The sequence below is a fragment of the Microcaecilia unicolor genome, chromosome 3, assembly GCF_901765095.1.
Source record: "Microcaecilia unicolor chromosome 3, aMicUni1.1, whole genome shotgun sequence".
Taxonomy (NCBI): Eukaryota; Metazoa; Chordata; class Amphibia; order Gymnophiona; family Siphonopidae; genus Microcaecilia; species Microcaecilia unicolor.
Genome location: NC_044033.1, coordinates 106,817,408 through 106,830,825, shown reverse-complemented (window position 1 = coordinate 106,830,825; position 13,418 = coordinate 106,817,408). Strand labels below are relative to the sequence as shown.

At 49.4% G+C, this 13,418-nt stretch overlaps 1 protein-coding gene across 1 annotated transcript in view; it reads left to right on the top strand.

Annotated features, from left to right (window-relative positions):
• Positions 1-13,418, top strand: part of DTD1 (D-aminoacyl-tRNA deacylase 1) — a 208,434-nt gene that overhangs the window by 188,477 nt on the left and 6,539 nt on the right. The window contains exon 5 of the mRNA XM_030196233.1: positions 10,876-11,055. Within this exon, the coding sequence (XP_030052093.1) occupies positions 10,876-11,031 (156 nt within the window). The 3' untranslated portion in view covers positions 11,032-11,055. The remainder of the gene's footprint in view (positions 1-10,875; positions 11,056-13,418) is intronic.

Genomic DNA, 13,418 nt, shown 5'->3' with positions numbered 1-13,418 from the left:
TAGTCTACACTGCTTCAATAGCTTTCAGGCTTGTGGGCGGTGTATAAAAAATAAAAATCAATCAATCATATTTTTAGGAGCCCAATTATTAAATTCCCCTTCACTTGTCTTAATTAGGTCAGCAGTAGACTGTTCTGAAGTGTTGATAACTTGCTTCTCCAATCTTTAATTACATTTACCATTTATTTCAGCTTTGGTCCTCTGTGCCTTACCATTGCCTTCCTTCTGGAAGTTTCTTCATTAAATCTAAGTATGGTTCTCTTAAACACATTCACAGTGTTAGTAGCTGTGCTTTGTTTTGGGGGCAGACTCCCCTTCCTTGCGCCTCCAAAACACATGTACACACACTGCTCCTGATATCCCCCTGTGCATCAGCAACCCAACATATCCTCCAGATATGCTGAGGCAGGGGCGTAGCCACGGGCAGTCCTGGACGGACCCAGGTCCAGCCACTTTTCCTTCAGGCCCGCCCACCATAAGCCCCAACCCAAGTGAGGCGCCAATCTTTTCCTGCATCTTTTGTCCGCTCTCCCCATCCGTTTGTCTGATTATTTTTACTCCCTGAAGCGCCGTTCTTCCTCCAGCACTGGCGATTCCCATAGCCTTCTGCCAGCGTGCGTTGTCGGGGGTGGGGCCTAAGGAGAGGCCCCGCCCCCGATGACGCACGCTGGCAGAAGGCTATGGGAATTGCCGGTGATGGAGGGAGAACGGCACTTCAGGGAGTAAAAATGATCAGACCACGCGGACAGGGAGAGCGGGCAGAAGAGAGGGAGAAATGCAAAACTCGGGAACAGATGGCGAAGGGAGAAAGCGCTGCCCAGGTAGGCCAAGGAGGGAGAGAGAAGAAGATGCACGGGGGGGGGGGGGGGGGGGGGGAGAGGGAATTTTTTAAAATAACTGTACAGGGGTGGGGGTGGGAACGGCCCACCCAGGTTAATTCGGGGCCTGCCCAAAGTGGCAGGTCTGGCTACGCTTCTGTGCTGTGGCAGCAATCAGCACCTTTACAGACGCTGACCACCATGGGCTGAATATCGGGGGGGGGGGGGGGTAGTTCCTGAATTTAAGAACCCTCGTTAGGTGTATATTTTTAGCTAGCACTAGTGAAAGAAAAGACCAAGATGGCATCTCTGTCCTGAGCGAAAACAAAAAGGCACTTCCTTTCTAAGTCCCTTCAAAAATATGGAGAAAAAGATGTCCTTCCCAGTTTGTGTTCCTCCTTCCTCATCTCCTCTTCTTTTCAGTGATAGAAAAAAAAACAAAGACTTCAGTAATGAGTGGGAATTACACCCCTTGCCACTCTCCACATCTGCACATAAACAGACACATCCCAAACACCCCCCTCCCCTTCGAAACACATGCAACCCCTCCAGATAACTCCCAAACACGGGCATGCACCTAAACACCTCTCCATTATGAGAAAGATTTGGGCTGTACCGCAGCACTCAGTCCCCCTCCTCATACCCACACACTATACTAGTCTAATGACATGCCTCTTCCAAAGTCCCCCAAACAGATGGATCATAGGGGGTCTTTTACAAAGGCGTGCTAGTGTTTTTAGCATGTGATTAGCGTGCACTAAATGCTAGAGACGCCCATAGGAATATATGGGCGTCTTTAGCGTTTAGCACACTCTTATTTTTAGCGCACTTTTTGTAAAAGGGGCCCTGAGTTTGCTAACAAAGGAAAGAGAGATGCAGCATTCTGCCACAGTGTGAGCGAGTGTTTTAACTTGTTACCCTTTCCCCATAGGGCAAGGGTTCCCAAACGTTTTCAGTTCATGGGACTCCACAGCACCCCCTCCCCCCGGCCACATTAGATTCTGCCCCCCAGGCCACATGGGTCTCCAGCACCCCCCCTCCCCCCCACCACATAGGTTATCCACACCCCCCTCGTCACATAGGTCTCCTTTTCCCTGCAGCCCTCTGCCTTCCCCAAATCTAGCATCACTCGCTACCTTCCTTCCTGCAGGTTTAGGATCACTGCCGCTTCCTTCTCTTTCTCTCGCTGCCGCTGCAGTGCTTGCAGCCCACATTTTCAGGCTATCTGCGATTCACACAGGCACTCCGGGGCCTTCCCGGTCTGCCACGTCCGGCCCTCTCTGATGCAACTTCCTGTTGCGAGGGCCAGACACGGCAGAGAGAAGTCCCTGCAGTGCCTGTGTGAATCGCAGACAGCCTGAAAATGTAAGCTGCAAGCACTGCAGCGGTGGTTGGGGGGGAAGAAGCAGGAAGCGGTAGATGCCGGACCTGCGGGAGGGGAAAGTAGGGAGCCATGTGCCGTGGCACTCCTGAGAGTTTGCTGTGGCGCTGTTATGACCCGGTAGTAGTGAGCCCTTGTGCCCCGACAGAGCACGGCAGAGATGGAGTGCTACCGCACTCAGTCAGGCAGCCAGACAAGCCCTAGCTTCACCTGGAAAGCGACCACCGTTCACCGGGAGTTGAGCTCCCAGCTGCAGGCGGCCACCAGGACTTCTGGAACCGGCGGGGTTGCACAGCCGCTGACCAGGATGGCAGGAAACAGACACAGTCCAGAACCAGTACTCCGACAGGCAAAGAATAGTCAAAATCAGTCCAGGTTCAAGGCAGGCAGCAAACAAGCGTAATCCGAGAAAACTAGCCAAGGTCTGGTGCACAGGTAAACAGGAACAGGAGAATAGTCAGTGAACACTCCCACAGCAACTCCTCAGAACAATTGAGGCCGAAGCAAAGAAGGCCTGGAGGCAGTGCTTTAAATAGTGAAGCAATCAGAGCAAACCAAACTCAGGTGCATCCAACATGGCAGCCCCCATAGGAGATCCTCCCACGACCAGATATGGAGTTCCTTCCTGTTCTCGTTTAGACAAGATGGCTGCCCCCTCCTGAGCTAGCCAAGATGGCTGCTGCTCTTGCTCCAAGCCGGGTGACGGCTGCCGGGTTAGGAAACAGAAACCGACCCATCCTGGAGAAGTGTAGCAGAGCGTAACAGTACCCCCTCCGGAAAGATCTCCCCCTCACCGGTTTGCTCTGGGCTTAGCAGGATGATGAGCGTGGAACTCCCGGATCAGATCTGGAGCATGCACATTGGCCGCCGGCTCCCAGGAGTTATCCTCCGGTCCAAAATGCTTCCAGGCGAGGAGATAGTACAGCTTCCTTCCACAATGCTTGGAATCCAGGATGCGATCTTCCTCATACTCTGGATCTGGATCACTCTCAGGCACGGCCACCTTCTTGGGTTCAGGATGCCACTTGGACCTGCGGAAAGGTTTCAGGAGGGACACATGAAAGGCATTGTGCACCCGGAGTTGGCTGGGTAGGTGCAACCGGTAAGTCACTGCTCCTATCCTGGATCGTACAGCAAAAGGACCGATGAACCGGGGAGCAAACTTCAGAGATGGGAGCCGCAGTTTCAGGTATCGGGTGCTCAACCATACTTTTTCTCCCGGCAGGAATGTGGGAGCCGCTTGTCTTCTACGGTCATAGGTCTCCTTGGCCTTGACCGCTGCCCGTCGTAGCTGATCCTGGACCTTCTTCCAAGCTTCCTGAAAGGAACGGACTGTGGACTGCACCTGAGGTGGAACTTCTGCGGGGGAAATTGGCGGAGGTAGATGCGGGTGGCGTCCATTGATGGTGCTGAAAGGTGTCGTCCGGGAGGCCGAATGCAGACTGTTATTATAGGCAAACTGAGCCCAGGGTAGCAGAGTAGACCAGTCATCCTGGCGCTGGTTAGAGTATGCCCGGAGGAACGCATTCACAGTCTGGTTGACCCGCTCCACCATACCATTGGTCTGGGGGTGATATGCAGACGAGAATAAAGTGGTAACCCCAAAAGCTGAACACAAAGCTTTCCAGAAGCGCGAAGTAAACTGCGAGCCTCGGTCACTAATGATCCTCTGTGGCAGTCCATGGAGCCGGAAGATGTGTGTGATGAAGTTTGCGGCAAGGGTAGCGGCAGTGGGTAAAGCCTTCATAGGAATGAAGTGGGCCATCTTGGAGAACCGGTCGATCACTACCCAGATGACCGTATTGCCCTGCGAGGGTGGCAGGTCGGTGATGAAATCCATGGACAGGTCCTCCCATGGCTGCTGTGGTATCGGCACGGGCTGCATCAGCCCCCACTGCTTCTGATGTGAAGACTTAGTTCGGGCGCACACCGGAGAGGTAGACACGTATTGGAGAACATCCTGCGCCATCCGGGGCCACCAATACGATCGGGAGATCAGATGTAAGGTCTTGTGGAAACCAAAGTGTCCGGCAAATTCGGACGCGTGCCCCCAGCGCAGCACCTTCCTACGGAGACCCACCGGAACGGCCTTCTGGCAAGCGGCACTGGCCCCGGACATGGAGGGAATACATGCCGGATTCAGCATTGGGCAGGGCTCCTCCTGGTCCTCCGGAGCCTCGAAGCTGCGATACAGGGCATCCGCCTGGACATTCTTCTCGCCCGCCCTGAAGATCAGACGGAAGTCAAACCGGGCGAAAAACAAAGACCACCGGGCCTGGCGAGGGTTCAGTCTGGTGGCGTTCTGCAAATACAAGAGGTTCTTGTGATTCGTTATTACCGTGACTGGGTGTGCTGCTCTCTCCAACAAGTAACGCCACTCCTCAAAAGCCAACTTTAAGTGCCAGGAGCTCCCGGTCCCCTACCGTGTAGTTCCGCTCCGCTGGGGTGAACTTGCGGGAGAAAAAGAAGCAGGGATGTTTCTTCCCGGATGCGGATGTCTGGGAGAGTACAGCCCCCGTTCCCAGGGAGGAGGCATCCACCTCTACCAGGAACGGCTTGGTTGGGTCCGGACTGCGGAGTACCGGGGCAGAGAGGAAGGCGTCCTTCAAGGTGGTGAAAGCAGCGAGAGCCTCCGGCGTCCAGTTCTTCACATCAGCCCCCTTCCTAGTGAGGGCCGTCAGAGGAGCCGTGATCAGGGAGTAGTCCCGGATAAACTGCCGGTAGTAATTGGCAAACCCCAGGAATCTCTGTAAAGCCCGAAGACCCTGGGGTACCGGCCAGTTGCGGATCACCTTCAGCTTATCTGGGTCCATCTGCAGCCCGGTGGATGAGACAATGTATCCCAGGAAAGGAAGTCTCTGCTGGTGAAAAGAGCACTTTTCCAACTTGGCGTATAGCCGGTGCTCCCTGAGTCGCTGTAACACTGTGCGGACGTGTGTGATGTGCTGCGGCAATGAGGGTGAGAAAATCAAGATATCGTCAAGGTACACTATGACGGAGAAGTATAGCAGATCCTGGAAGATGTAGTTCACAAAATTCTGAAACACCGCAGGGGCATTACAGAGACCGAATGGCATCACTAGGTATTCAAAATGCCCCTCGTGGGTGTTAAACGCCGTCTTCCACTCGTCACCCTCCCTGATCCGCACCAGGTTATAGGCCCCTCGCAAGTCCAACTTTGTGAAAATCTTGGCCCCTTGTAACTGGTCAAACAGCTCTGGGATGAGTGGGAGCGGGTACCGGTTCTTAATGGTGATCTTGTTTAGGCCCCGGTAATCGATGCAGGGCCGAAGAGACCCGTCCTTCTAGGACACGAAGAAGAAGCCGGCCCCTGCTGGCGAGGTAGAGGGCCGAATGAACCCCTTTAGTAGGTTCTCATGGACGTAAACTCGCATGGCCTGCGATTCCTCCCGGGACAAGGTGTACAGACGTCCCCTGAGCGGATTGGTTCCTGGAAGCAGGTCAATCGCACAATCAAAAGTCCGATGGGGAGGAAGCGTGTCTGCAGCCTGTGCGCTGAATACATCCCGGAAATTCTGGTATTCTTCTGGCAGCCCAGGCGATCTCCCATGCGGAGTCTGGAGCTGGGTGGAGCAGACAGGAACGGGCAGCTTGATCTGCTGAAGACAGTGCTGGAAGCAGTGGGAACCCCATTGTCTGATCACCCCGGTGGACCAATCAATAATCGGGGCGTGGAGGCGAAGCCAGGGTAGACCGAGGATCACCGGGTGAATAGCTCGGGGGAGCACCAGAAACTAGATCTTCTCCTGATGAAGTGCCCCCACCTGCATACCCAGGGGTGAGGTAATTCGGGTAATCGTCCGGGGAAGACTGTCCCCCTGGATGGAGGTAACCCTGAGAGCTGGTTGACAGGGCACCGAAGAGCCCCCCAACTGGGACAGGAACTCGGCATCTATGAAGTTTCCCCCTGCCCCGGAATCCAGCAAGGCCATCGTCTGGCCCTGGAACCCCTCTCCACGGAGCAGTACAGGGACCGAGAGCAGATTGTCTGGAAGGGAAGATAACCGGCCCAGAGCCACCCCCTTCACAGGGCTTGGGCCGGAGTGTTTCCCGACTTCCCAGGCTTATTCGGGCAGGTGCCTGTGAAATGCCCGGCCTGCCCACAGTACAGGCATAGCTGATTCTGGAGACGACGGGCCCTCTCCTTCTTGGACAGGCGATGCCGGCCCATCACCATGGGTACCTCCTCGGTTCCTTCCGAACCCTCTTTGAGGCCCCTAGACGTCTCCGGGCAGTGAGGAAGATCTCTGGATCTCTGCGGTGCCGGCTGCGTGGCCCTCTCCTGGGCTCGCTCCTGGAACCGGATATCGATTTTTCTGCAGAGTTCAATAAGGGCATCCAATGTAGCGGGAATCTCTCTGCCAGCCAATTCATCTTTTATCTGGCTGTCCAGACCCTGCCAGAAAATGGCTGTTAAGGCCTCCTGGTTCCACCTGAGTTCCGCGGCCAGGGTACGGAACCGGACGGCATACGCTCCAACTGACCCGGAGCCCTGCTGGATCCGCAGCAGCTCCCCTGAGGCAGAAGAAGGTCGGCCAGGAATGTCGAATACCATCCGGAACTGCCGCAAGAACTCATCCAGGTTTGCCAGAACCGGACTCCGCTGTTCCCACAGCGGGCACGCCCAAGCCAGCGCGGCACCGGAAAGCAGGGAGATGATGTAGGTCACCTTTATTTTGTCAGACGGGAAAGCCTCCGGTTGCAGCTCAAACAGGATCTGACACTGGTTCAGAAACCCCCGGCAAGCTGCGGGAGTACCGTCAAAGTGAGGTGGCTCTGGAAGTCGCAGATGTGCAGCGGAAGTCTCCGCTCTAGAGCCTGGAGGGGCCACAGCCGCCTGCCGCTGGAGTCCTGGTAGCTGACTGCAGACCTCCTTCAAGGCGCTGGACAGGCGTGTTAGTTGCTCCTGCTGCTGGAGGAGAACCTGAGCCAGGTGAGACAGCTCGGACCTGTCTGGCGAGCTCATGGCTTCAGCCTACTGTTATGACCCGGTAGTAGTGAGCCCTTGTGCCCCGACAGAGCACGGCAGAGATGGAGTGCTACCGCACTCAGTCAGGCAGCCAGACAAGCCCTAGCTTCACCTGGAAAGCGACCACCGTTCACCGGGAGTTGAGCTCCCAGCTGCAGGCGGCCACCAGGACTTCTGGAACCGGCGGGGTTGCACAGCCGCTGACCAGGATGGCAGGAAACAGACACAGTCCAGAACCAGTACTCCGACAGGCAAAGAATAGTCAAAATCAGTCCAGGGTCAAGGCAGGCAGCAAACAAGCGTAATCCGAGAAAACTAGCCAAGGTCTGGTGCACAGGTAAACAGGAACAGAAGCATAGTCAGTGAACAGCACTCCCACAGCAACTCCTCAGAACAATTGAGGCCGAAGCAAAGAAGGCTTGGAGGCAGTGCTTTAAATAGTGAAGCAATCAGAGCAAACCAAACTCAGGTGCATCCAACATGGCAGCCCCCATAGGAGATCCTCCCACAACCAGATATGGAGTTCCTTCCTGTTCTCGTTTAGACAAGATGGCTGCCCCCTCCTGAGCTAGCCAAGATGGCTGCTGCTCTTGCTCCAAGCCGGATGATGGCTGCCGGGTTAGGAAACAGAAACCGACCCATCCTGGAGAAGTGTAGCAGAGCGTAACAGGTGCACCAGGGTGCCACAGCGCACAGTTTGGGAACCGCTGCCGTAGGGGAAACAGGTCAATGCATTTTGTAATTTCAAGAAAGTCTGAACACAGTGTGATATCATTAAGCTTTTAAAAAGCTACCTTGTGATTGGTTGATATCAAGCGTTTGCAAACTGTCATTAGCTAGCAGTAATCCATATGCAGATTTTTGCGCTATAAGTAGGGCTGCCATTTTGCAGGTAGTTTAAACTATGAATCCTCTCCTCTTGTCCTGATTCCATTGTCTAATTTCACAGAAATAAAGATTAACAAACTTGTTAACCTTATAACTTAAACAACTTAGAACTGTATGATCCTATTGTTATGAAGATCATTTTTCACTTTTGGTTCAGAGCTTAATGCTGCCTGAGATCGATTACTGCAACACTGTTTATACAGGAATTTCTGCTAAGATGTAAAATACGGCAGCGAGACTGACTTATTTCGTCTTCATTGCCTTCCTGTGCAAGCTTGTATAACTTTTAAATGGGCTTCTTTTGTGTTTAAAACTTTACGTGGTCTTGCTCCAGTTACTATTACAAAGCTTATTTGTATGTCTCAGCTTTGACAAAGAGTGTACATTTTAAGAAAATCTGGGATAGTGCTTTCTTTTTTTTTTTTTTTTTTTTCAGACAGATTGAATTTGGAGTGGATTACCTCTGTTTTGTTTCTTTTGGTTTTTTTCCAGAAGTACTTGAAAACTGTTTTATTTTTTAATAATATTGGAAAACTTAATTTTAATGATCATATTTAAATGTATTTGTTAATTGTAATTCCCAGTCTTTTGTTGTTGTTGTTGTTAATCTTTTGTAAACCGCTCAGAACCCTTAGGGGTGTGTGTGGTCTATAAGTGTTTGCATTACATTAGATTTCGGGGGTTGACATAGAAAACTTGCTGTAGAGCCTTGCGCTGATTGCTGAGAGGTCCTTTTACCAAGCTGCGGAAAAAGGGGGCCTGTGCAGCAAGTAAAAGGCTGTCTTTTTTTTTTTTTTTTTTTTAAAGAAATGGCCATGCTGCAAGTGAACAACTTGCAACGCAGCTATTTTTTTTTTTGGGGGGGGGGAGCACTTACCGCCACCCATTGAGGTGGCGGTAAGGGCTCCTGCACTAATCCAGCAGTATCCAGACAGCGCATGGCACTGCCTGATTACCACTGGGTAAACACTGGTGCTATAAATATAAAAATATTTTTGTGGTGCCGGAAATGGTGAGCGCTGGGGGGGGGGGGGGGGGGGTGGTGGAAATTACCACCAAGCTACTGTGATAGCCCGGCGGTAGTTCTGAATTAGCGAGCAGTAAGCCTGTGTTTGGCTTACTGCTGCTTCATAAAAGACCCCCTGAATGCATGGCTTCTAATGCAAGCTTAATACATAATTTTTGCTTGCTGATGCAGTAAACAAATGATATGCAAATAAGACCTGTGCATGTGTGCAAGCTTGCATGCTAAGGCCAGTTGGTGCTGTATTCATGTCTGAGCAGGATGATGTTCTTCACATGTGCTGTAGTACTATTCTGCACATAATTTTTTTTTAATACCAGTATTTATACACAAAATAGTATTCCAGCATGTGCACAGATGTGTGCCAATACAATTTTTTTTTTCTGGTCAGACCTGTGCACAGCTGTAGCTGCTCTTAGTGCAGAACCAGGGGCGGCCCAAGACAATCTGCTGCCTGATGTGAGCAATGAGCTGCCATCCTGCCACGGTCTGACATCTCCACCCTTCCTTCCCCGACCCCCTTCCCAGCGATTCCCATAGGCTACCCTGCTGCCGGTCCCGGCCCCTGTACTGCGGTCTGCCTCCGAGGAAACAGGAAGTTACGTTAGAGTGGCAGGCTGCAGTAGAGAGAAGGGGCCAGGACTGGTGATAGGGCAGCCTACGGGAATCGCTGCCGTCACCTTTTGAAAAACAAGAAAATAAAAGGTAAATTCGGGGAAGGGGGTTAGGGATTGAAAGGCAGGGGGCGGGCGATGCCACTTCAGAAGAGTGCCGCCTGAGGCCCCCGCTTCAGTTGGCCTAATGGTAGGGCTGCCACTGTTCAGAACCATCACCTCCCCCACAATGGGTTGTTTTCTTTTTTCTTTTTTTTTTTTTTTATTAGCCCATGTTCTTATGGAGGCCACAAACAAAGTTGGCAAGTCCCATGTGCTCACAGGAAAAAGAAGAGCAGGCATTTAATCCTCACAGACACTACTGTAGAACAAGCTAACCTTTTCTAGACCTACTCAGACACTGTTCTCAATCTTAGGGGTATGTTTACTAAGGTGCGTTAGCATTTTTAACTCGCCTGTAAATTTAAGGCATGTTAAATGCTAACGCGCCTATACATTTCTGTGTTCTGTTAATAATACATGTAAATTTGATCCTCTTATTCTTCTCTTGTTAACTCATAGTCATATAAGTCTATCACACTCAAGCCTAGTGGCTTGAGTGTGACAGATTTATATGACTATGAGTTAACAAGAGAAGAATAAGAGGATCAAATTTACATGTATTATTAATAGAATAAAGATATTTTTGCATTTCTAACTGTTGTTATTTTGTGAATGTTTACTTAAGCATGACCAATTATTGAGTGTGAACCTTAATTTATATTGTGGATATACATTTCTATGGGCACATTAGCGTTTAATATGCGTAAACCATTTACACGTGTTAAAAATGCTAACGAGCCCATAGCGCCTCTTAGTAAACATAGGCGTTAGAGTCTTCTGTACATGTCTCTGCTTTGGGGGTGGAATAGCTAATAGCCTCATTAGTACTGGTTTTAATGTGCTGGGCACTGATGTCTAACACAAGGCTTTGCACAGGGTTAGCTTCTTTGCAGAACCCTTTTCTACATCATGTGCCCACAAAATTGTGCACAGACATTACACTTATTCCACGTCAGTGTCTGCATCAGCCCCTTCATGTATTCAAGTAAATTAACATCCATGCTACTTTTTGTAATTATTCATTCTTTTCCTATTTGCTTTTTTCTTCTTCCTAACAGCTAGCAAAGCTTGAAAAACAACAGCAAAGAAAAGAGAAGACCAGAACCAAGGGAACTTCTGAATCGGGGAAAGAGAAATTTGTCCCTCGCAGCAAAGAGGACCCCAGTGCCAGTAGTGGAGCAGAGGGCGATGTTTCATCTGAGAGAGAGCCATAAGCTACTGAGAGCAGAGCCCTCCAGGTATGTAACCGGGCTCACCGTACTGGCATCAGCAGCTCCTGCACTTTATGACATAATGAGTAGGCAAACAGTACAGACTTTATTTCTGTGTACCTTATTAGAATGGAAATGCTATTGAAATAAAAATCTGATAAAAATGATCACAACATGCAGTATTCCATTCATTTCGGTTCCCCAGAATAGAAACTATGAATCCAAAATTGAGGTTTTTTAATGAGTCTGTTCTGTTTTTAGTTAACTTCTGCACACTCTTAGCAAGCCTCATGTTACAAACAAAAACTGTTCTAGTGACTTTTCTGTAGGGTTTAGCTCTACTGAAAAAAATAAAAATATTCATCCACAGAATTTTGTTTCTATACTAGGCTCTTAGAATAGAGAAAGTGAGGTGATTTTTAACAGTGAATCGGGAAAAGTTTGGTGCATAAGTTTAATATTTCTCTCTGCCACTGACTTTCTGTATGGCAGCCAGTCAGGGATTTAGGAGATCCTCAATGAATATGCCTGAGATGGATTTGCCTATCAAGGAGGAATTAGATGTAAATCGATCTCAGGCATATTCATTGTGGATATCCTGAAAACCTGACTGGTTTGGGTTTCCCAAGGACAGGTTTGAGAACCCCTGTTGTATGTAGCCTCAAGAAAACCAAGGGAGTCTTTTACTTAGGTGCGTTGGTGTTTTTAGCGCGCGTTAAAAATAGGCGTGCGCTAAATGCTAAAGACAAAAGACACCCCCCCCCCACCCCCAATTTTTCTGTGTCTCCAGAATTGTTTTCTCTTTAAAAAAAAAGGGTGGGGTGGGGTTGAAGTTTTCAACAGTTAATCTCTTGGTTCTTTTGAGAGCTTAAACAACAAATCTTGTAGCTTCCATCTTGTTCCTGGAGAACTGTCCTTGTTTTTTCAGGATTGATGTCACTGTTTAATAAAAAGTCAGTTTCTCTGAGGGAGTCTCATATAATTGTAAGGCAGCATAGAAGCTGCATATAAAACAGCCTGGCCATTTATCATTAGGACTGGGATGGGACTCGCTGCACAGATGTTCCGTGAACTGCTTACAGCTATATTTAGTTCCTGAGAGAGCGCTCGATTATATCTGCTGTCAGTTTCAGGCAATTGTCTTATTATTATTTCTAGGCCAGAATAATGGTTGTTATTCAGCATAATTTATGCAAAGGCCTGCTATTTTAGAAAATGGAGAAAACTATGAATGTTATTTCTTGACTGAAGGAAAATATTGATCTCTGCACTTTTCTATGCTGTCCGTTTGTGACATGGTTTAGGAGTTAACTTTTACTCAAGCGGCAGTGGTGGGCTGGCGGTTGCCAAGAGAGAACACCTAAGTTTTCCAGAGTGACTAAGCTGGAGCTTCTTTTTCTGTCTGCTGTTTTCTATCTGCCAGCAGTTGGGATTTTAGGAGGGGTTGTGTAGTTTCTTCATTACCGCAATCACAGGGAATCAAAGGTTTTCTCACATGTTCACTGACTCAGGCAAGACTGTCTAGAATGGTGATCTCAAACTCCAATCCTTGACGGCTACGAATGAGTCAGGTTTCAGGATATCCACAATAAATGTGTATGACAGAGATTTGCATACCCACTGCCTCCATTGTAGGTAGATCTCTCTCTTGCATACCCATTAGTAATATTCTAAAGAGCCTGAATCGAGGACCGCAGTTAGAGACCTCCGCTGTTCTTTCACTGTCCTCTCTCTGCTCCCATCTCTAACTCTCTTTCCATTGCCTTTCATTGGTTTTTGTTTTTTTTGCTCTCTAGTTCATTCTTTGGGTAGATTTCATAGTTTGTTGAATACTGATTCATTCCTTTCTTGCATTTTATTTCTTCCTCATTCCGGGTATGATTCACTAAAAATGTTCTCGCATTCTTTGTTAATAGGATGAGATCTTGATGAGTCAGGCCGCCTTCTTTTTTTTGTCTTTTTAATTTTTCCAAATCCAGTTGGCCTGTGAAAGTGGCCTTCTCCTGGGTTAATTACTGTATACTCCTTCACTTTTGCCTTAATCCACACACACAGAACTATGTCCAACCCTGAAGACTTCCACCAGAAACCTACCATCGTCTGTATATTGGAAAGCATTGCTGTTAAGGTTTTGGTGCTCCATAGGCAGGACTAGAGGGTACAGTAGGGGCCAGAGAGCCTTAATGCTACTATATATTTTTTTTTAAGCATAGCAATATAGAGCACTATATCAAACAGGATGACGCTCCTCTTCAGCTCATTTGACAGCGTCGAAATTTGGTGCCATGTTCAGCTGCCTGTGTTGCCTTTACCTAAATCCAAGCCTGCTAGCATCTGCACGGTATAGGCAGCCTTACCCCTACTACCCCTCTTCCCTCAAGTGCAGATAC